Source organism: Myotis myotis, unplaced genomic scaffold, assembly GCF_014108235.1.
Source record: "Myotis myotis isolate mMyoMyo1 unplaced genomic scaffold, mMyoMyo1.p scaffold_m19_p_9, whole genome shotgun sequence".
Taxonomy (NCBI): domain Eukaryota; kingdom Metazoa; phylum Chordata; class Mammalia; order Chiroptera; family Vespertilionidae; genus Myotis; species Myotis myotis.
The window spans coordinates 58,777,454-58,800,953 of NW_023416401.1; the positions used below are offsets into that span (position 1 = coordinate 58,777,454).

General features: G+C 43.4%; 1 protein-coding gene across 8 annotated transcripts in view; it reads left to right on the forward strand.

Moving 5' to 3' along the window:
- LOC118662671 (transient receptor potential cation channel subfamily C member 4 associated protein) overlaps window positions 1-23,500 on the forward strand; it is an 85,095-nt gene that overhangs the window by 50,205 nt on the left and 11,390 nt on the right. For 6 of the 8 annotated variants that reach the window (XM_036321316.1, XM_036321319.1, XM_036321313.1 and 3 more), the window contains 6 exons: window positions 616-823; window positions 6,753-6,938; window positions 13,711-13,877; window positions 20,112-20,243; window positions 22,130-22,188; window positions 22,850-22,951. In XM_036321316.1, coding sequence (XP_036177209.1) covers window positions 616-823; window positions 6,753-6,938; window positions 13,711-13,877; window positions 20,112-20,243; window positions 22,130-22,188; window positions 22,850-22,951 — 854 coding nt within the window. The remainder of the gene's footprint in view (window positions 1-615; window positions 824-6,752; window positions 6,939-13,710; window positions 13,878-20,111; window positions 20,244-22,129; window positions 22,189-22,849; window positions 22,952-23,500) is intronic. The other 2 variants (XM_036321314.1, XM_036321317.1) reach the window with 1 other exon arrangement.

Genomic DNA, 23,500 nt, shown 5'->3' on the forward strand with positions numbered 1-23,500 from the left:
AAAACAATGAAAAACAAGTGAACTAGAGCTACTTGTATCTGTAGTTAAATCTCAGTGTTGACTAATAAATAAGGTGGTATATGATGCCATTCACACTACGGGCAGAATAGTACCATATGTTTTTATGGAAATATAAGTATAAAAACATGGGAATAACAAATACAAAGTTCAAAATAACGATTACCTCTGGGGAGAGAGAAGGGAATGCAAGTAGGTGGAGAAACACGGTCCTTCAGCTATATTTGTAATATGTTACTTCTTAAAAAGAAACCATCTGTGGCAAGAATGGCAGTTTATGATTCATAAAACTTGAGTGATAGGTATTTTGTTTGTTTGTTTGTTTGTTTGTTTAAATAGGTAAAATGAGCAAAGGTAGAAAATAAGAACAGTGGTGCTCAAAGGGTTTAATCCTCAGACTAGTCCTAGGAAGTAGGTTAGTCCCATTTGACAAATGAGCAAACAGACTTAGAGAGGTTCTATAACTTACTTCAGCTGTAAATTGCAGAGCTGGGATTTGAATCTAAGTGGCCACATTCTTAGGGGAATGTAAGAGAGGAGCACATCTAATTTCTAATGCACTGAGCACAGGGATTGTTTTATTTGTGTCTTCTGTAGGAAATGATCCGGCTAGATGAAGTCCCCAATCTGAGTTCCTTGGTATCTAATTTCGATCAACAGCAGCTTGCTAATTTCTGCCGGATTCTGGCTGTCACCATTTCAGAGATGGATACAGGGAATGATGACAAGCACACACTTCTTGCCAAAAATGCTCAGCAGAAGAAGAGCTTGAGCTTAGGGCCTTCTGCAGCCGAAATCAACCAAGGTAACGTCTCTAAACTCTCAGAAATTTAAGATTGTAGCTCTGAGACACCTTTCTAAATCATGTAGCTTTTTCAGTATCTCTAGAGCTTAATCCATGTGAGGGTGTTTGTTCATCATTGGAGGGCAAAGTCTGTAGTATTCATCAGATTTTTGAATGGATCAGAATCTCAAAAAAGTTAAGAATCATTGTTTGTCAGTCACAAAAACCTGTACTTTTGATGCACTAAGTCTCTCTGGGCCTTTATTCTATAGGTTATGCGCACGCATGTGCGCGCACACACGTATATACAAGATTATTCATTGCAACATTGTAATAACAAAAGACTAGAAATAATCTAAATGTTCATTAACAAGAGACTGCCTAGTTTAAAGAATATTTATATAATGGAAAATTATGTAGCTTTTAAGAAAAAAGAATGAAGGAAATCTCTATATACTGATACAGAAAAATCTCCAACGTGTATTAATGGTAAAAAGGAAAATGCAGAACTGTGTGTATAATACTTTTTGTATTAAGGCAGGGAGGGGGGACTAATATCAAATGTATTTGTTTGCTCATATGTAGTATGCATAAACTGAAAGCATACACAAGAAAACTAAAGTGGCTACCTGTTAGGCATGGTTGTATTATTTTATGTATGTTTGATTTTAAACCATGTGGATATATTGGTTATTGAAATAGAAAAAAAAAAAATACAATTCTAACTCATCTACTCCATCTATTGCTTTTTGGTAGCAAAAGAACTCTGTTCTATTGTCCTGGCCTAAGCAGGTTTTGGGGGAAATTAGGCATATATCTGTTTGGTCATAAGAGTATTGATGATTTATATTTGAAATAAAACGTTATGTCTTGCCCTAGACGGTTTGGCTCAGAGGATACAGAGTCGGTCTGAGGACCAAAGGGCTCCAGGTTTGATTCCAGTCAAGGGCACATGCCCAGATTGCGGGCTCCATCCCCAGTGTGGGGTGTGCAGGAGGCAACCAATTGATGTGTTTCTCTCACATCAATGTTTCTTTCTCTCTTTTTTTCCCCCTCCCTTCCACTCTCTCTAAAAATCAATGGAAAAAATATCTTCGGGTGAGGATTAGCAACAACAACAAAAAAGCTAGTTCTAGAAATACAGTTGATTAAAAAAAATCTCCTGTTTACCATAGGGTTAACCAAATAGCCAAGGTAGAATAATAAAAATTTATCATTAAAAAACAGCAGTAGGAAACTACAACCATTTTACAGCAACCCTAATGATGCTTTGAAAACAATACTCTGTTTCTAAAGTCCAGTTGACTGGATGAGTGCATTCCCAGGCCTATCTCTGCAGAATTGCTACATGCTACCCAGCAGCCTTCCTTCTAAATACTGTGTCTGAGTCTTCTACTAACTCCACTAATGTCCTGGGTTTAGTTATGAACATATGACTATAGATCAGTGGTTCTCAACCTTCCTAATGCCGCTACCCTTTAATACAGTTCCTCATGTTGTGGTGACCCCCAACCATAAAAATTATTTTCGTTGCTACTTCATAACTGTAATTTTGCTACTGTTATGAATTGTAATGTAAATATCTGATATGCAGGATGTATTTTCATTGTTACAAATTGAACATAATTAAAGCATAGTGGTTAATCACAAAAACAATATGTAATTATATATATGTTTTCCGATGGTCTTAGGCGACCCCTGTGAAAGGGTCGTTCGACCCCCAAAGGGGTCGTGACCCACAGGTTGAGAACCGCTGCTATAGATGGTCATAACTATACTTGTAGGTTATTAAGGAATGTAATTCTTTTTTTAAGACAAATTAGGAGGCAATTTTAATCTAGTTGATTTCAATACATCTTGTTCAAGTGGTTAATGAGAACAATGAAGAGCTCTTCAGATAAAAATCAGAATCCTAACATGGCCTAGAAGGGTTTCCATGACCTGACTTCTGTTCTGGCCTCGTAATTATACAAGTCCCAAGATCTTTTTTTAAAAAAAATTAAATTCACATAACATACAATTCATACAAAATATACGTTTTTAGTATATTCAGATATGTATATGTCAACACTAATTTTATTTTCATTACCTCAGAAAGAACCTGTATCCTTCAGCAATCACTCCCCTATTCTCCATTACACTCCCCTTCCTCAGCTCTGATCCCGTCATAAACAACCATTAATCTACTATAGATTTTCCCATTTTGACCATTTTATAAGTAGAATCATCTATGTGATCTTTTGTGACTGGATTCATCTATGTTGTAGCATATATCACCATTTCATCCCTTTTATGGCTAATATTCCATTGTTTGTATATGTACCGGTGGTAATTTGCTTACCCATTTATCAGTTCATGGACATTTGAGTTGTTCCCACCTTTTCTTTCCTTTTTTTTTTTTTTAAATTAAATCTTTATTGTTCAGATTATTACATTTGTTCCTCTTTTTTCCCCCCATAACTCCACTCCTCCCAGTTCCCACCCCACCCTCCGCCCTCACTCCCCACCCACTGTCCTCATCCATAGGTGCACGATTTTTGTCCAGTCTCTTCCCGCATCTCCCACACCCCTTTCCCCCCCAAGAATAGTCAGTCCATTCCCTTTCTATGTCCCTGATTCTATTATAATCACCAGTTCATTCTGTTCATCAGATTATTTATTCACTTGATTCTTAGATTCACTTGTTGATAGATGCATATTTGTTGTTCATAATTTGTATCTTTACCTTTTTCTTCTTCTTCCTCTTCTTAAAGAATACCTTTCAGCATTTCATATAATACTGGTTTGGTGGTGATGAACTCCTTTAGCTTTTCCTTATCTGTGAAACTCTTTATCTGACCTTCAATTCTAAATGATAGCTTTGCTGGATAAAGTAATCTTGGTTGTAGGTTCTTGGTATTCATCACTTTGAATATTTCTTGCCACTCCCTTCTGGCCTGCAAAGTTTCTGTTGAGAAATCCGCTGACAGTCGTATGGGTATTCCCTTGTAGGTAACTGAGTTTCTTTCTCTTGCTGCTTTTAAGATTCTCTCTTTGTCTTTTGCTCTTGGCATTTTAATGATGATGTGTCTTGGTGTGGTCCTCTTTGGTTCCTTTTGTTTGGGGTTCTCTGTGCTTCCTGGGGTTGTAAGTCTATTTCTTTCACCAGGTAGGGGAAGTTTTCTGTCATTATTTCTTCAAATAGGTTTTCAATATCTTGCTCTCTCTGATCTTCTGGCACCCCTATAATTCTGATGTTGGTACGCTTGAAGCTGTCCCAGAGGCTCCTTACACTATCTTCGTATTTTTGTATTCTTTTTTCATTTTGCTTTTCCGGTTGGGTGTTTTTTGCTTCTTCGCTTTTCAAATCTTTGACTTGATTCTTGCGCTCCTCTGGTCTGCTGTTGGGAGTCTGTATAATATTCTTTATTTCAGTCAGTGTATGCTTAATTTCTAGGTGGTTCTTTATCACAACATCGAGGGTCTCATTAGATTTCTTGTAGATCTCATTAAGTTTATCCGCAGTTTCTAGAAACTTATTGAAAGACCTTAAAAGTGCGGTTTTGAGCTCTATATCCTCCATTTCTGTCATGTTTCTTTGTCTCCACATTTTTTATGCTTTCTTGGTGCACCCCCTTGTGGTCTTTGTGCGCAGTCTTGTTGTAGTTAAGCCTTGATTGTTGTCAGTAATACTGGGGGTGATTTGACCTCCAGGCCAACTGGCTATGAGAATCAGCTGTGTCTGCAGTGGGAGAACTTCTGTGCTGGATCTCTAGGGCGGTGCTAATCTAGCCTTTGCCTAAGGCTATCCCTCGAATGCCTCTGTGCAGGGCTTGGGCGGGGCAGGTCCCAGGGGATCTACAGGGCGGGCGGAGGGAGCAGTTATGGCTGCTCTCAGTCCTGTCCCCAGAGGCTCTGCCTCTCAGAGTCCCAGCAACTGCTGCAAACCTCGGAGAGAAAGCTGCCCTCGCGTTCCAACCGATGCCAGACAGTCCCGCTTCTCCCGTTTGAGTCTGGGTCCCTAGAGACTCGCCCAGAACTGGAGCTCAGGGCCTGAGCCTCCCTCCCGATTGAAAACAACAACCCACCCTCAGCCGCCAGCCCGCTCCGCACGCACCTCCGCACCTTAGTATTTCACTTCCGCACTGCGCCTCCTTTGAGTCTCGGTATGTTTTTCTCTTCCCTCCTAGTTGTAGAATTTCCCCTCAGCCAGCTTTCCTGTGGTTCTGGGTGATGGCCATTCCGTCTTTTAGTTGTATTTTTGAAGTGGTTGTGCGAGGCTGCATTCTCCGGTGTTTACCTATGCCGTCATCTTGGTTCTCCCCCCTCACTTTGGATTATTTTGAAGCAAATCCCAGACATCATAAAAATTTCACCTGTACATATTTTAGTGTTTCCACAAGATAATGACTCTTTTTAAACAGAACTCCAGTACCATATTATACACTACCAAATTAATAGTAATATATTGATATTATGAAATATTTATTAGGTTTGAATTAGATGACACGTTTGCCTGTTTCAAAAAATCTATAGTTTCAAAATGGTGTTCATTGAAAAGTTTCCCTCCCACTCTATTCCCATTGGCCTAATTCTCATTGCCTTCAGCAGCTGCTATTTTCTATCCTTCCTGGAAGATTTAATGCACATACAAGCAAATATGTAGATATTAGCCTTATTTTAAAGAAGGTTAATGATATTGACAAGATTTGAACCCAGATTTCCCTGCTTTCAAAGTTTATTATGTTCTCTTATGCTGATCAGGATTTCCATCTTACTCATAGGAGTTGAATAATTATCCAGTTAGAGGAGTTGGGTTAAGAAAAAAAAAAGGCTTAACTGATGATCAAAAATAGATCCAGAGACATAGAAGCATCGAACAGACCATCAAAACTCAGAGGAAAGGCAAGGGAGGGTGGGAAAGGGGGGTAACAGTTCAACCAAAGGATTTGTATGCATGCATATAAGCATAATCAATGAATACAGACAGTAGGGGGTGAGGGCACGTCCTGGGGGGTGGGAGCAGCTGGGGAGAGGTCAATGGGGGAAAAATAAGACATATGTAATACTTTCAACAATAAAGAATTCAGTTTTTTTTTAAAAAGGCTTACCTTTTTTTCTTCCTGCCTTTTTGCTTCCCTGTACTTGCTTATTACAGGAAAATCAAACTATATATAAGTAGTTTTAAAAGAAGCATTTATATGCACTTCTACTCAGAAACGACAGTAAATGCCTTAGAACATACCTTTTCTTTATGTACGTATTTAAGGAAGTAAAGTTTCAAAATTTTTTTTTTTTTTTATTGCTTAAAGTAATACAAAGGGTATTACATATGTGTCCAATTTTTCCCCCCCCCCCGCCCTAGACAGTCCCCTAAGGTTCCAAATTTTTTAAGAAAACAGACCCAAGCCGATACTGTTTAAGTAACATTTAAGCACCTTTTTGTAAGTAAATTTAAACATCTTTTGGAGTCACTGTATAGAGAGGTATGTGTCATCATTCTTAGTGTCTGTGTTGTATTCTGTTGTTTGAATATATCATATTTAATCAATATGCTATTAATGAACATGTAGTTATTTCTTTTTGTTATTATAGAAACCATGCCACTGAACATCTGTGTACAGCTGTCTTTGTATTATATAATTGGTTATTTCCTTATGGTAAATTTCCGGTAATAGACCCCATGGCTCCAAGACACACAGATTTAAGGCATAAGTTATTCTAATTTATATTTCCACCAGTAGATATAAGAGAGTGTTTTTCCTTGCATCTACTAAAATTATGTGTTTCTATAACTTTATTACTATTTTACCGTTGTTTGGTCTTTCATTTTAAAGGGAGACTGTGGCTGAATAGCTGCTGTCAGGTTAGAAATCATTCCTGTCATGCAGGTGAGGGGCTGGTAGCTTGTTCAGGGCTTTAGAGCTGGTCTCTGTTTTGAACATTTCTTCTTCTGTTCTTTCTTCTGCAGCGGCCCTTCTCAGCATCCCTGGCTTTGTTGAGCGGCTTTGCAAGCTGGCAACTCGAAAGGTATCAGAGTCAACGGGCACAGCCAGCTTCCTTCAGGAGTTGGAGGAGTGGTACACATGGCTCGACAATGCTTTGGTGCTAGATGCTCTGATGCGAGTGGCTAATGAGGAATCAGAGCACAGTCAAGGTACTTGCAGTGGGTCTCCTGAGAGGTGGATTCCTGAAGCCATTCTTGACCTCTTTTCCAAAGAGGATAAATTGAAATTTGCTCAAACTAGAGTTTTTCCTCAGGGAATCTTAGAGCATGATTATTAAGATTATTTTGCTAGCTAGTGACAGAAATCTCTTTGAACTCCCTCTAAGGCAGCAGTTCTCAAGCTGTTGGTCGTGACCCCTTTGGCGGTGGAATGACCCTTTCACAGGGGTTGCCTAAGACCATCCTGCATATCAGATATTTACATTACGATTCATAACAGTAGCAACATTACAGTTATGAAGTAGCAACGAAAATTTATGGTTGGGTCACAACATGAGGAACTGTATTTCAAGGGCCAGAAGATTGAGAACCACTGCTCTAAGGGTTCCAGTCTCATTGGAGGGCTATGGCTTGGTAGCACAATCAGAGAGACTGTCTGGAGCCAATAACCAGAGCATTCTTAGGAACCCAAAGAGTTCTTGCTCTGTCTCCTTTTTCTTTAGTCTTCTCTTTTTTCTTTTCTGATGAGTAGGCTGCCTAGTAAATGTGTAGGGTTCTAGTCTCAGCTCCAGCTACATGGTGAAGGAGTCTGGCCCATCTTGGGTCATTTGCCCAACCCTGAAGCATTTGATTCTGGTCAGCAGGATGGGGTCAGATTGTACAAACCTAGTAATTCTCATTGTAATCACATGCAGATAAAATTGAAGGGAGGAAAGTCTGGGGTGTTATATGGACCTGCCTCCCCAGTGAAACTATAAACAAAACTTATTTTTTTTTTAAAAAGCATCTAGATTAGGAAGTAGTAAAACTATATTTATAGATGACATGATCTTTTCTATAGAAAGACCTAAAGAATTCACTAAAAAACCACTAAACTAGTAAATGAGTTCAACGAAGATATAAGCTTAATTTCAAGATATGAGCTCAATATACAGAAATTAATTCTATTTCTCTACAGTAATAATTAACAAACTAAAATGAAGTTAAAACAATTTCATTTATAAGAATATCAAAAAGAATGAAGCACTTAGAGATACATTTAATAAATGCAAAACTTATACTCTGAAAATTATAAAGCATTATTGAAAGAAATTAAAGAGACCTAAGTAAATGGAAAGACATCTCATGTCTTGTGTTTATGGATCAGAAGACTCAGTATTTTTAAGGTAGCAGTACTCCCCATCTTGATCTACATATCCATCTGCAGATTCAACCCAGTTCCTGTCAAAATTCCAGCTGGCTTCTTTGCAGAAGTGGACTAGCTGGTCCTAAAATTCTATGGAAAAGCAAAGGTTCCAGAAACGCCAAAACAACCTTGGAAAAAAACAAAATCGGAAGAGTCACACTTCATAATTTCAAAACTTAACTGCAGAGCATCAGCAATCAACAGTGTGCTACCAGCATCAACAGAGACATACTAGTATAATGAAATAGAATTGAGAGTTCAGAAATAAACCCTCACTTAATATGGTCAATTGATTTTCAACAAGAATTCTAAGACCATTCAGTTTGGGAAACAGTAGGTAGTCTTTTATACAAATGGTGCTGGAGCCATTAGTTATCCACATGCAAAAGAATGAAGTTGAAACCCCCTACTTCACATCATACGTAAAAATTAACTCAAAGCCATCAAAGACTTAAATATATGAGCTGAATTTATAAAACCCTTAGAAGAAAACAGAATTAAATCTTCATGACCTTGGATTTGGCAATGTTTTCTTAGATGCCATCTAAAGCACAAGCAACAAAATTAAAAATAAATAAATTGAACTTCATTAAAATGAAAACCTTTCTTACTTCAAAATACCCACCATTAGGCCCTGACCAGTGTCTCAGTGGTTAGAGCACTGGCCTGTGCACTGAAGGGTTGCAGGTTCGATTCCCAGTCAAGGGCACGTATCTGGGTTGCAGGTTTGATTGTATGCCAGAGGCAACCAATCAGTGTGTGTCTCTCACATTGATGCTTTCTCTCTCTCTCTCTCTCTCTCTCTCTCTCTCTCTCTCTCTCTCTCTCACCTCTCTGCTCTCCACCTTTTCCCCCTCCTCCACCTCTCCTCCCTTCCAGTCTCTCTAAAAATCAATGGAAAAAATATTCTCTGGTGAGGATTAAAAAACAAGCAAACACTATCAGGAAAGTGAAAAGACAACCCACAGAATGGAAAAACTTTTTTTTTTTTAATATATTTTTATTGATTTCAGAGAGGAAGGGAGAGGGAGAGGGAGACAGAAACATCAATAATGAGAGAGAATCATCAGTCGGCTGCCTCCTGCACGCCCCCCACTGGGGATCAAGCCTGCAACCCGGGCATGTGCCCTTGACCGGAATCGAACCAGGGACCCTTCAGTCCACAGGCCGACGCTCTATCCACTGAGCCAAACCGGCTAGGGCTGGAAAAATATTTTTGAGGGTAGAGAACATTTTTATAAATCATATAGCTAATAAGGGACTTGAATTTAGAATATGTAAGGAGCTCCTACAGCAGTGATGGCGAACCTATGACACACGTGTCAGAGGTGACACGCGAACTCATTTTTTTGGTTGATTTTTCTTTGTTAAATGGCATTTAAATATATAAAATAAATATCAAAAATATAAGTCTTTATATAAGCATAACCAGTGGACATATGACACTGGGGGGTAGGAGAGGCTGGGGGATTGTTAAGGGCGGGGAAAAAAAGGAGACATATGTAATACTCTTTGTAATACTTTAAGCAATAAAACAATTAAAAATAAATAAATAAATAAAAATATATAAGTCTTTGTCTTACTATGGTTGCAAATATCAAAAAATTTCTATATGTGACACGACACCAGAGTTAAGTTAGGGTTTTTCAAAATGCTGACACGCCGAGCTCAAAAGGTTCGCCATCACTGTCCTACAGCTTAGTAATAAAGAAGCAACCCATTTCACAATGTGGGGAAAGGATCTGAATAGATATTTCTCTAGAGAAGATATTTAGATAGCCAATAACTACATAAAAAGATACTTTAACATCATTAGTCGGTGGGGAAATGCAAATTTAAACTGCAGTAAGATACCACTTCACACCCATTAAGATGCTTATCAAAACGACAGATAATAACAAGTGTTGGCAAGGAGCTCTAGCCAGTTTGGCTCAGTGGAAAGTCCGTCGGCCTGCGGACTGAAGGGTTCCTGGTTCGATTCCGGTCAAGGGCATGTGCCCAGGTTGCAGGCTTGATCCCCAGTAGCGGGTGTGCAGGAGGCAGCCAATCAGTGATTCTCTCTCATCATTGATGTTTCTCTCCCTCTTCCTTCCTTTCTGAAATCAATAAAAATATATTTAAAACACACACACACACAAACAAGTGTTGGCAAGGATATGGAGAAATCAGAACTCTCATTCCTGTTGGGGGCATGTAAAATACTGCAGCCATTTTGGAAACAGTCTGGCAGTTCCTCAAAAGGTTAAATATAAGAGTTATGTTACCAGAAAGTCCATTCCTAGGTATATACTCAAGAGAAATGAAAACATACGTTTACAAAAGAACTTATACATGAATATTCATAGCAACAGATTTATAATAGCCAAAACATGAATCTATCCAACTGTCCATTAACTGCTGAATAGATAACAGAATATGATATATGATAGAATATTGTTCAGCAGTTTAAAAAATGAAATACTGATACATGGTACAACCTGAATGAACCTTGAAAACGCTGTGCTAAGGGAAAGAAGCCAACAAAAGAGCACATGTTGTATGATTCCATTTATACAAAATGTCCTGAATAAGCAAAGCCATGGAAACAGAAAGTAATTTAATGGATGCCTAGGGCTGAAAAGTTGGGAAATGGCGAGTGGCTGCTAATGAGTGTAGGATTTCTTTTGGGGGTAGTGAAAATGCTCTAAAATTGATTGTGTTGATGGCTGTACAACTCTGAATATACTAAAAACCACTGAATTGTACATTTTAAATGAGTGAGTTGTATAGTATGAATTATTCATCAACCCAAGTACCTATTCTGTGCTGGGGCTGGAAAGGGGGTGTGTTGGCCACTTTAATCAGTTTGGTGGAGCTTAAGAGATTGGAGGGAAGTGCAGGCCTCTTAAACTAGTTTTCCCACCCTCGTCATTGGGACTTACCTTATTATTAAGCTCTGGCCATTACTTTGGGGACTGTTTCTTGAAAATACCTATCCTAGGGGCTCTTACAAACCTGGCACCAAAGGTTGGCAGTGACTTGGGGAAGAACCTGAGCTGCCTGTGTCTCTTTTTCCACGGACGTTTATTACTGAGAAGGACTTGTATGCCGTATGCTACACCTGCTCCTTCCAGAGACATCCTCTCCTCAGTCACCCCCAGGACTCCCTGAGCTAGGTGATGAGGATGCCGAGGCTTTCAAGGCCACACAAGCGTACAGCAGAGGCAGGAATCTACATGATAGCTCTTTAGATTCTTGTCACAGATTAGTTGACTCTTAAATTGTTCCGGGAGATGGGCCAAGGTATCCCAACGTAGAAATTGAGTACAGGAGGTCCTCAGGTTACGTCGGAGATTACGATGCGATGTAACGCGATTTCGCCATAAGTCGGAACCCACCTACATAAGCACCTACATCACTCACATGGAGCACAAACACAGCAGTAATGAAGTGAAACAGTAAAAAACAATTAAAAGAAAGATAATTCCTGACCTTTACTTGTGGTAAATAAATAATAAAAAACATAAAGCACATATATACATATGTCAAAATAACGGAACTTTTTTTTTTAATAAATGGGAGATGGCGACGTAACCACGAAACAACGTACCACGAAACAACATAACGTTGAGTTCGACATAACCTGAGGACTGTCTGTAATTATGGTTTTTCTTCCAATCTGCAGAAAAATATATGAGAATAAAATAGAATTTTCTCAATTAGATTTTCTCCGGTAAATTTTTCTTAAGTCTTTGCCCACTGTAACTTTAGTTGTCATTAAAAGCTTGCAGATTGCCCAGCTGGAATGGCTCCGTTGGTTGAGCGTCGTCCTCTTTACCAAAAGGTTGCCGGTTCGATTCCTGGGTTGCAGATTAAATCCCCGGTTGGGGCACGTGTGGAAGGCAAAGGATTGATGTTCCTCTCTCTCTCTTTCTCTCCCCCCCCCTCCCTTCTTCTCTCTAAGTATGTCTTTGGATGAGGATTTAAAAAAGAAGAGCTTGCAGATTAAAAAGAAAAAAAGAAAGTAGCGAGCAAGCATCAGAGTTTGTTTTTTATTTCTATTTAACGTACGTGTGCCGAGCATTGCTTTAAGCACTTCCAATATATTAAATCCTTTAACCTTTGCCACATTGGTAAGAGATAGGTACTATTGCCATTATCTCTGTTTTACAGATGAGGATGGATAGGGGAGCATAGTGACATCAATAAATTTATCCAAGGCCAGCCACCCAGCTAGTGAATGGTAGAGCTCAGGTCCAGACTCAGCAGTCTGGCCCCAGAGTCTTCTGTTAACAATCATCCTTCATTCAGCAACTGGTCTTCAGAATTATAATTTTATATTATTGACATAATATGGCTGGAAAAAATAGTTTCAGTCTATAGGGTAGAGTAGGTTAGGTTTTTCTATCATGATATCAACATGCAGAAATCACCGTGACTTCTGCATGCATCTTGCCTGAATATATCTGATGTCCAACCACTGCTCTGTACCATGCGTTTTTCAGTCCAATAGGAGCTTGAAAGGACCTTAGTAAGTAGTTACTGACTCACCTTTTCACATTTAAAACGAGGGCAACTGATGGGAAGTAACTCCTAAGGTCTCCTGACTCTGACCAGTGACCTTTTAAAATAACAGGGACCTAAGAGTGGGGCTTCCCAAGAATCAGGTGTGTGTGTGGGGCGGGGGGGGTGTTCTTGTGTTCTTATTCAATCCTCAGTCACCCTGGCCATCCACTGTGGCACTACAGTTATTCCCAGTTTACAGAGCTGTCTAAGGCCTAGTGAGGAGGTGACTTGCCCAGCCAGCAAGTTGTAATTCCAGAACCATCAGTCTTTATCACTTCGCTGTACCGCCTTCCCAACACTACACTCCTCTGTGACGTGCGTGACCCATGGAGACTTTTCATTAATTGGGTCATAGAAAAAATTAGGTGGTTTACCTGAAGCCCAAAACACAGTACCTGGAACATATCAAATGATAAATACTACGTATTTGCTGCTATTGTTACTAACAATGAAATTGGGTGAAATGATAATCTGCTAGTAGAGAATATGTTTATCCTTATCACTAGCAGCAATTGTGATGCCCAGGCTGCCTTAGAAAGATGAACCTTAGAAAAGTTTAGAAGGTTCTTTGAAAAATGGGGTAGAAAAATCTTCAAAAAGAATTCCTCCCAGTTTTCGGCAGTGCCCCTTTGTGGAATCTAGGTAGAGAGGGACCAACTACTCGGAGTCATTTTTGACCTGAGGAGGGTGTGACCCAATTTGCTGCTAAACATCTGTCTGGGCACTTTCTGGGGCGGTGGGGACGTTGGGGGGCATTTGATGGTGACAGGAGAAAGGAATGTGGGATCATGTTACTGCATTAGCTGTGTCAGAACATTTTAAGTGTATGTTAAAGTTGATGAGCTGGAACTGCAGAGTCTATTTTCCTAAGTTCCTAAGCTTGCCTGGCCTCTGGGGGCCTAGTGGGGTTTTGTGGCTTTTAAATTCTCTGTTAGGGTCTCAGGGCCCAGGGTAATGGCTACAGGTTTGAGGGACAGAAACATGTTTCCTCACAGGCAGTGACTCAGCCCTCTCTCCTGGTGGCTGTCTCAGCCTCCATTGTGTTCTCTCCTCCAGGGGCTTCTGAGGAGAATGGCCTGCCTCACACTTCAGCTCGGACCCAGCTGCCCCAGTCCATGAAGATTATGCACGAGATCATGTACAAACTGGAAGTGCTCTATGTCCTCTGCGTGCTGCTGATGGGGCGTCAGCGAAACCAGGTGGGCCTCTCCCCCACATCTCAGGCAGGGAGTCGGACGCCAATGCTTCCTGGGCGTTGTGGTACGCCGCATACTCCACGAGGCTGCCTCTCAGAATGGCTCTCTAGCCCAGCAAGCATTAGGTTTGATTTCCTTTTCTCTGAGGAAACCAGTCTGATTCCAGAGTTCACAGTCTTTCCTCTGTACTTTGCTGTGGGCAGCATTTCTAGGCAAAGCATTGGTGCCCTGCAGAACAGACAGTTTAGCTATGTTACCTGACCTTAACGTGAAGAATAAATGGTCAGTGACTGGCAAGATGACTGCTCTGTCAGTGCACTGGTGGACTTGCCAGTCTGATGGGGGCTAGCGGTGGTGGGACAGAGCCCAGCACTGTGTCACATTATGAAAACTGGGCAGCTACTAGGGGACTCCAGGTGTGCTGGGGTTCCCTAAACCTTCAAGTAGTTCCAGGAGGGAGGAGCAAGGGCCCGTAACCTACAAAGGGAGATAGTGGGTCTTGGAAGTATGCAGCATCTTCTTTAAGGTAGAGAAGGAGCCCTCTCCTGCTAGCTGCATTATTCTAGGGATGAAACGAGGCATAGGGGAGGCGGAGTAAAGGGGAGTGGAGGCTGTGCTCACTGGTCCTTTCATACCTTTTGATTCAGACACCGGACCATCACCCACCTCTGTGTGAGACAGGTGCAGTTTCCCCATTGTACATGTGAGGAACAATTCTAGATGGTGTAGATGGGGAAACTCACTGAAGGGGGACATCTGGCATGGCAGTGTCCTGAAGAAAGAGGGGAGCCAAGCATGCGGACCCCCAAGGCAGCCTGCCTGGTAGAGGGAGCAAGCCCCTGAGGTGGGAGCATGCCTGGTGGGTTGGGAGACCAATAAGGAAACGGGAGGCTAGGGGCATGGGGGTGGACTAGAAAAGCAATGAGGAGAGGAGGGCTGAGGGGTTGCACGGAGCCAGATTGCATCAGCTTTCATAGACCACGTTAAGGACTTTGGTGTTTTGCTCTGAGTGAAATGGGAAGCTGCCCCTGTGGCTGCTGTGTGAAAGATGACAGCTAGGACCTGCATAAGGTGGTGGGTGTCATGAGGAACACTTGCATTCTGGATCTGTTTTGAAGGTAGAACAGGTAGGATTTGCTGATAGTTTGGATGTAGGCATAAAAGAGAAGAGCTGAGTATGACTTCCTTAATTCCTTCCAACGTTTTTGGCCTAAGAAGGGGGAGGATGGATTTTCCATTTACTGAAATGGCTAAGGTGGTAAGGAGTGGAAGGGTAGGCGTAGGGAAGAAGATGAACAGTACAGTTTGAACAAGTTAGGTATGAGGTGTCTATTAGAATCCACACTTGGAGTTAGGGGAAAGGCCAGCACTAGAGGTATCACTTTGGGGTTATCACATATAGGTGGTATTTAAAAACCAGGATCTCATTGGGTGAGATCCCACCCTGACATCCACAGCACTGGGGCTCCTTCCTTCAGTATGGGATAGTATTTGTTATAAAAAGTAATAGTCATAATGTCTTACATATAGTAAGTGCTTTACTTTTTTGAGGTACTTTCACAGTTATTTATGTTTGAATTTTCAGGTATTTGGTAACTTAGACAACATGTGGTGACCCCTTTTTCTCCCTCACTTGATGCTTGAGAAAACCAAGGTGCACAAAGGGCCCTGCTCTCAGGTGCCAAGCATCGGTAGAGGCAGGATTTAAATTGCTGCCCTGACTCTTCTGTCCCAAACATAGCAGTTCCCTGCTTCCTGAGCCTTCCTGTTACCAAGTTTCTGTGAGTCACGTGGTCTTTAGTTAAACTGTGATTACACTGCTTCCTGGGTGGGACCATCGGCTGGTCTTGGAATCCGGCCCAACCAAGAGCCAGTGCTCTGCTGGCTCGTCCTTTGCACAGTCAGCAGTTACTGAGCGCCTGCTGTGTGCCAGGCCCTGTGGGCACATGGGCTCACGGACCCTGCCTAGATCAGGATAGCAAGGGGAAGGGTATCCTTGACAAGGCCCAAGAGTGGCCTTCTTATTGTGCTTTTGGGACAAGTTCTGTGACTGGTCTTGGGTAAATTGAATCATTAGACTGGAGGAAATGCTCTCCACATCCATAAATTCCATCCCCCGTTCATCATCATGAATGTAATCAATAGAGCAGTCTTTTTTTTTCTTCTTTTTCAGCACATCCTGTAAGTCAGGCCCTGAGCTTCCCCTATATTACTTCATTGAGTCCTTTCAACAATTCATTTCCCATCAAGAGACTCGGCTCAAAGGAGAACACTGCCCAGAGTCACAGAGCTTTGTCAGATTCTGGTGTCCCCTGATAAATGTGCCTGTGGTGGGCTGGGAAGGGGCAGGCTTTAGGATCAGGACACCTGAGTTAGGGTGGCATCTTCACCACTGCCTTTCCCAAGGCAGTCCTGCTGAACTCCTATTTCCCCTTGTAAAGAGGGAATTAATGAGCACTGTTGCTGTGCTCAAGTATTTACATATCTATTCTGTCTTTATTTATATAACAGCCTTGAAAAGAGGTAATAATAGCTTCATTTTGTGTTATGTGAAAAATTACTTTTAGTAGGTGAATAATTCATATAGTTCAATGTTGAAAAGTAGTTCTAGCCCAGCCGGTGTGGCTCAGTGGTTGAGCATTGACCCATGAACTAAGAGGTCACCAGTTCGATTCTGATCAGGGCACATGCCCGGGTTACAGGCTCAATCCCCAGTAAGGGGCGTACAGGAAGCAGCTGATCAAAATTCTCTCTCATCATTGATATTTCTATCTCACTCCCTCCCCTTCCTCTCTGATAGCAATAAAAATATGTTGTTGTTTTTTAAAAAGGTAGTTCTATATTAAATGGATAAATAATATCAGTGAAGGCTTTCTCCCCTCTGATCCTAAACATTCTGATTCTTCCATAAGCATCTAATTTTACCAGTTATTAATGTATGCTTTTAGATTCTGTGCTTATAAAAGCAATATATCCCTCTCATCTACACTAATAAAAGAGAAACATGGTAATTGGCATACGACCGCTACCCTTTTCATTGGCTAATCAGCAAGATATGCAAATTAACTGTCAGCCAAGATGGCTGCCGGCAGCCAGGCAGCTTGAAACTAACATGAGGCTTGGTTGCCTCAGTGACGGAGGAAACCAACGTTCCCTGCATGCAGCTGCAGGCCTCTGAGCCGGCAGTTTAAGAAACATTGTAACAAATACGGCCGGACTTCAGCCAGCAGATTCGCAACATTGTATGCAAAGGCCAGAAACCTACTTTCAGGTGTGACGGCCTAAGAGCTGGAGCCAAGCCTCAAGCTAAAGCTGGCCCAGAATAAAAAAAAAAAGAAAAAAAGGAAAAAAGGAGCGTTTGGGAGTTCAGTCACCCCCAGCCTGAAAACAGCCCTCAGCCCCTCACCCAGACTAGCCAGGCACCCCAGTGGGGACCCCCACCCTGAAGGGTGTGTGACCAGCTGCAAACAGCCATCATCCCCTCATCCAGGCTGGCCAGGCACCCCAGTGGGGACCCCCACCCTGATCCAGGACACCCTTCAGGGCAAACCAGCCGGCCCCACCCATGCACCAGGCCTCTACCCTATATAGTAAAAGGGTAATATGCCTCCCAGCACCGGGATCAGCGGAGCCGCGAGGCCTCCCGGCACCGGAATCAGCATGACAGGGGGCAGTGCCCAAACACCCTGATCGGCCCTGCTCTGTGTGTGACAGGGTAGAGCCATAACCTCCCCATCAGCCCTGCCCTGAGTGTGAGAGTGGCGGCGCCCCAACCCCCTGATCAGCCCTGCTCTGTGGGTGATAGAGGGTGGCGCCCCAACCCCCCCACCCCCCCAGGGGCCCTGCTCTGTGTGTGACGGGGTAGAGCCATAACCTCCCCATCAGCCCTGCCCTGAGTGTGACAGTGGCGGCACCCCAACCCCCTGATCGGCCCTGCTCTGTGGGTGATAGAGGGCAGCGCCCCAACCCACTGATCCGCCCTGCTCTGTGTGTGACAGGGGACGGTGCCCCAACTCCCCTATCGGACCTACTCTGTGAGTGACAAGGGGGAGCTCCTCAACCCCCTGATGGGCCCTGCTCTGTTCATGACAGGAGGGAGCTCCCCAACCCCCTGATGGGCCCTGCTCTGTGCATGACAGGGTACGGAGCCCCAACCCCCCTGATGGCCCCTCTCTGTGTGTGACAGGGGGCAGTGCCCCAACCCCCGGATTGGCCCTGCTCTGTGCATGACAGGGGGTTGCGCCGCAACCTCCCCATCGACCCTGCCTTGAGTGTGACGGGGTGGTGCCCCAACCCCCCAATCGGCCCTGCTCTGAGCCCGACCAGGGGCTGCACCTAGGGATTGGGCCTGCCCTCTGCCACCCGGGAGCAGGCCTAAGCCAGCAGGTCGTTATGTCCCGAGGGGTCCCAGACTGCTAGAGGGCACAGGCCGGGCTGAGGGACACCCCCTTCCCCCCGAGTGCATAAATTTTTGTGCACCGGGCCTCTAGTTTTTACATAATCAATAATACAGCATGTGCACACTTGCTTTTTTAATATTATGTTTTGATGAATGTGCAATTCACTACATGTTAAAAAACCTTCATTCTATTTTTCTGGTGTCAAGTATCCCATTAAGTGAATGTACCATAATTTATGTAACTATTCCCCATTGATGGAAGTATAGGTTATGTCTATTTTGGTATTACAGATAATGTTGCCATGAGTAAGTTTGTACATGTGCCATTTAGTATTTATATGTATTTGTCTTTGTATAAATTCCTAAAAGAAAAATTGCTGGTCAAAGGGAATATGCATTTGTAATTTTTAGGGATACTACAAACTGTCCTTCCTCTCCAGGTAGTACCAGTGCCCTCCCACCAGCAGGGTAGGAGCATGCCTGAGGCCCAGTTCACCAACACAGGATTATAAAACTTTTATTCTTTGCCAGTCTAAAAAAGTACAAAATTAGGTGTTTGAATTTCTCTTAATATTCTAAGTGAGGCTGAGCACTTTGCATATATTGAAGAACCTTTTATGTTTTCCTATCTGTATCCTATGCCCATTTTTTCTGTAGGGTTGGTCTTTTTGTTTTAGAGATTTGTAGGATTCCTTATAGAGGAAATTAGCTTTTTGCCTGAGTGTGACACAAGATTTTGAGTATGGTCCCATCTGTCATATTTAACTTGTGGCTTTCCTTACTGTGAGTTTTGCCACGCAGAATTTTAAAAGGTTTGTATGGTTGAATTCAACACTCTTCTAGGCTTCTAGGTTTGGAATACTACTTTAGGAAGTCTTTCTCACTGTCATTTTTAAAGCTTTTGCAGCCCTTCCTGGCTTGGCTTAGTGGATAGAGCATGGGCTCATGGACTGAAGGGTCCCGGGTTCAATGTTGGTCAAGGGCACATACCTCAGTTGCAGGCTTGATCCCTAGCCCCAGTCAGGGTGCATGCAGGAGGCAACCAATCGATGACACATCGATGTTTCTCTGTCTCTCCCCCTCCCTCCCACTCTCTCTAAAAAAATGAATGGAAAAAATATCCTCAGGTGAGGATTAACAACAACAACAAACAAAGCTTTTGCATAGATTTTTCTAGGATTCGTAGAGTTTCATTTTATTATATTTTTATCTTGCCTCCACTTGAAATTTATCCTACTATGAAGCATGGGGGGCATTTTTATTTTAATGACTAGAGTCCCGGTGCATGGATTTGTGCACTGGGGTTGGGGAGGGACTGAGGGAGGTTGGCTGGCAGGCTCCAATCAGGCAATCTGTGCTGGCCGGCCAGGGGGAGGTTGGCTGTGGGAGCACACTGACCACCAGGGGGCAGCCCCTGCATTAAGCATCTGCCCCCTGGTGGTCAGTGTGCATCATAGCGACCAGTCATTAGGTCCTAATGGTCGCTTAGGCTTTTATATATATAGATATGCAGAGGCAGGGAATAAATCAGAAAGGTTAAGGAATTTGCTTACAGTTACACAGTTTATATGTGGTGGAGTTGAGAGACAAACCCAGGGCTATCTGAATCCAGAACTCATGGCCTTAAAAGAGGTCCTATTGTACAGTGTGACTCCTAGGATATTGTGAGAATTAATGAGCAAGGTAGGGAATGTGTGGATGTTTTCTGTAAGCCACAACACTCCCTACTGACTGTTGCTTTCTTTGTTCTGAAGGTTGTTATTATACCAGCACGAGGCTTTGCTACATCTTTTCCTCACATTAGTTTTAAAATGCTTTTGCCTTCCAACCCCATCCAGGTTCACAGGATGATCGCAGAGTTCAAGCTGATCCCGGGGCTTAATAATTTGTTTGACAAGCTGATTTGGAGGAAGCATTCAGCATCTGCCCTTGTCCTCCATGGTCACAACCAGAACTGCGACTGTAGCCCGGTGAGCAAGGGACCCTGGGGACAGATAGGCTTTATTTGCCAGGAGTAGTTGTTTCAAGACCTGCTCTTGACCCTTTGAAATCTCAGTCTTTGAGAGTAGAGCAGAAACCTCCAGTCATAACCTATTAATCCCATAACTGGAATCTACCTTGGGGAGGGACCTGACCCCACCCCTCCACCTATGCAGAAGTCCCTCTTGGCCTCCTCTTGCTTCCCTTTATATGCCTTGGGGGTGGGGGGCTCACTTCCCTCGAGGCAGGGCCACCCACTACATTATCTAACAACAAGATTGTCCTTATTCTGTGCTCTGCTGCACTATAATTATATCCACTGATAGTTTTGCCTTCAAGAACCACACACCACCTATGCTCTGCATCCAAAAAGGGATTTAGGATGCTTTCCTTTTTTAAGGGACTAAGACAGCCGTAGGCAAACTACGGCCAGCGAGCCGGATCCGGCCCATTTGAAATGAATAAAACTAAAAAAAAAAAAAGACCGTATCCTTTTATGTAATGATGTTTACTTTGAATTTATATTAGTTCACACAAACACTCCATCCATGCTTTTGTTCCGGCCCTCCGGTCCAGTTTAAGAACCCATTGTGGCCCTCGAGTCAAAAAGTTTGCCCACCCCTGGACTAAGGGCTCTCCGCTACCTTGTCTCTGTCACGGTACCCTGGAGCGAGCAATGAACTGGGCGTTGGGGGGCCTGTTGTGCCACACAGCTTGTTGGGAGAGCTTGAACGAGTCACTGAATCTCTGAGCCTCTGTTTCTTGCAAAAGGAAGATCACTCTTCCTTGCCTGCTGGCCTCACAGGCCACATGGAGGCTCAGCCATTAGCAGGAGGAGGAAAGTGCTCTGGGACCTTAAAGCACACAAAACTGTCAGGGTCTAGTGCCATAGCTCCCCTTTGGTCTCTGCACTGTGTTCTGAGGGTTTTCCTCCGTGCCTTATCTTCCTGTTCACCATATTTCTCTCTGGTCTTATTGGAGTTGCCTGTCAGCCCATTCATCTGATGTTTTAATTTCAAGTGAATATATTCGGCATTTCTAGACATTCTGTCAAAAATTACTTGATTTTTATTCAGATTATGTTAATGTTTTGTTCTGTTGCATTTTATCTCTTTTTAATTATTTGTAACATACATGTTTATGGTCTCTTTCAGATTGTTCTTGGGGTACTAATACTTGTGTTTGAGTCTTCGACTCAACTTTGGGTAGAGTCTTGCCTCGGGCTCTGTAATGTATGGAGAGGTCACTTTTCGGGGGCGGGGGGGGGGGGCGGCGCGTGTTGTTTTCCCTCTTGAGTACCTCCGTAGCCTGGGCCCTGGGAGTGATTAATAAGCACTTTGCTTTGTCTGCCAGGTACTTCAGAGGCTGTTCTCCTGGGGTTCTCTCACCAGCAGCAGCCTGGCAGAGAAACCCTTCTTTTGCCAAATGTATGCACTTCCCAGGCTTTATGTGGGCCCACGGATCTGTCTGGTCCCGCAGGGCATTAAAACCCAAGCCCTGGCCTAGATGAGTCTCATTTTCACTTCTCCACCATCAGCGCTGTGCTCAGAGCTCTGAACTCAGTCCTTCATTTCTGAGTTCTATGGATTTTCCTTTCTTTCTTTTGAACTTAGCCTCATATTTAAAAGAATTTCAGTTACTTTTTAATCCAGTATGTTGGGGTGTTTTTAGCAAGAAGAGTCCACATTAGCTTAATCTGCTATTGTCCAGGCATGGAAGACAACAAAGGGTTTTCTGACTCAAGAAAAGTCCTCATTGTGCATGAGGACAGAGGCTCAGAGAAGCAAAGCAATATGCCCAGGCTCTCACCAGAGTGTTTGCTTTCTTTGGAACATTGTGACTATGGTTTTAACATCAAGGTGCACATTTATTTTAGGACATCACCTTGAAGATACAGTTTCTGAGGCTTCTGCAGAGTTTCAGCGACCACCACGAGTAAGTACGAGCTGTCCCTGGAAGGAGAGTTGTTGCTCTGTCTTCTCTCCTCTCTTTGTCCCATCGCTGACCCCGGCTCAGGAGGAGGACCTGGGAGCCGGGACAGCCGCTGTCACCACAGTGGCTGCACTTCATGATACTGTAATAAGAGCTGCCAATTGTCCTGCCCTTCCTTTATGCCAGGCACTGCGCTGAGCTTTCCCTTAGTCCTCACAGCCACCCTAGGGAGTGAGGCAGGAGTTGTTAGCCTCTTATTACCCTTTTTTGCTGGTACAGGGTCTTGACTTCAATTTGTTTAAAAAAGCAACCTCTGTGAAGCACACTAAAACGAGGTATGCCTTTAAAATGATGAGTTTCGTTTGGACATGTTGGGGGGAAGTGCCTTTAAGAAATCAAGTAGAACGTTCAGTGCAAAGAAAGGCCTGGGATGCTAAGGGAAGAGAACTTGTTAGTGAATGTGGCAGGCAGAGGGGTGGGGATTGGGGCCAGGGAGACTCCATGCCTCCCTCTGTGCCTGCTCAGGGGGTACAAGGTGTTGGGGAAGGGTACTTGGGGGATTCTTAGATCCACCCTCTCTACAGGAAAAGGGCAGGGGACTGCCCAGTGCTGACCTGGCAACCCCAGTCCTGTCCTTAAGCTCCCTGCAACCCATTTGTTTCAGGAACAAGTACCTGCTGCTCAACAACCAGGAGCTGAATGAACTCAGTGCCATCTCTCTCAAGGCCAACATCCCCGAGGTGGAAGCCGTCCTCAACACTGACAGGTGAGCATGGATGGGGTACGGCTTTGGCCCACAGCCCACCCTGGCTGCTTGTGTGCCCTGGGGCACATAGATGGGTTCACGCAGGTATGCAGACTTGTCCTTACATGTAGCTGCAGTGTCCTAAAGGCTCCTGTGTGTAAGACATTGTTCTTACGTCACCTGCATTATATCAGTGGAGCCCCACAGCAGCCCTAGGAAGAAAGTATCATCATCACCTCCACTTTACAGATGGGGGACCAGGATCTTGGAGAGGTCACCTGACAAAGGTCATGTATGCCCTGCTCTTCCCCTTGCTCTCACCTTTGCTGACATCCTCCTTGATTGCATGGTGGCAGTTGCAGCCAAGCAGGACAAACAGAAGCAGCCCCCTCACCCTCAGCAAAGTCCCATTTGCTGGGTTATGCTTGCCTCATCATCTGGTTCTGGGCAAGGAGGTCACAGGCTCATAGGGTCAGGGCAAAGGAGGACTATATCCAGCAACACGAGTCATAATCCTCAGGTTTTTTGTTGTTGTTGTTGTTGTTGTTGTTTAAGGGAACAGAACTCTTG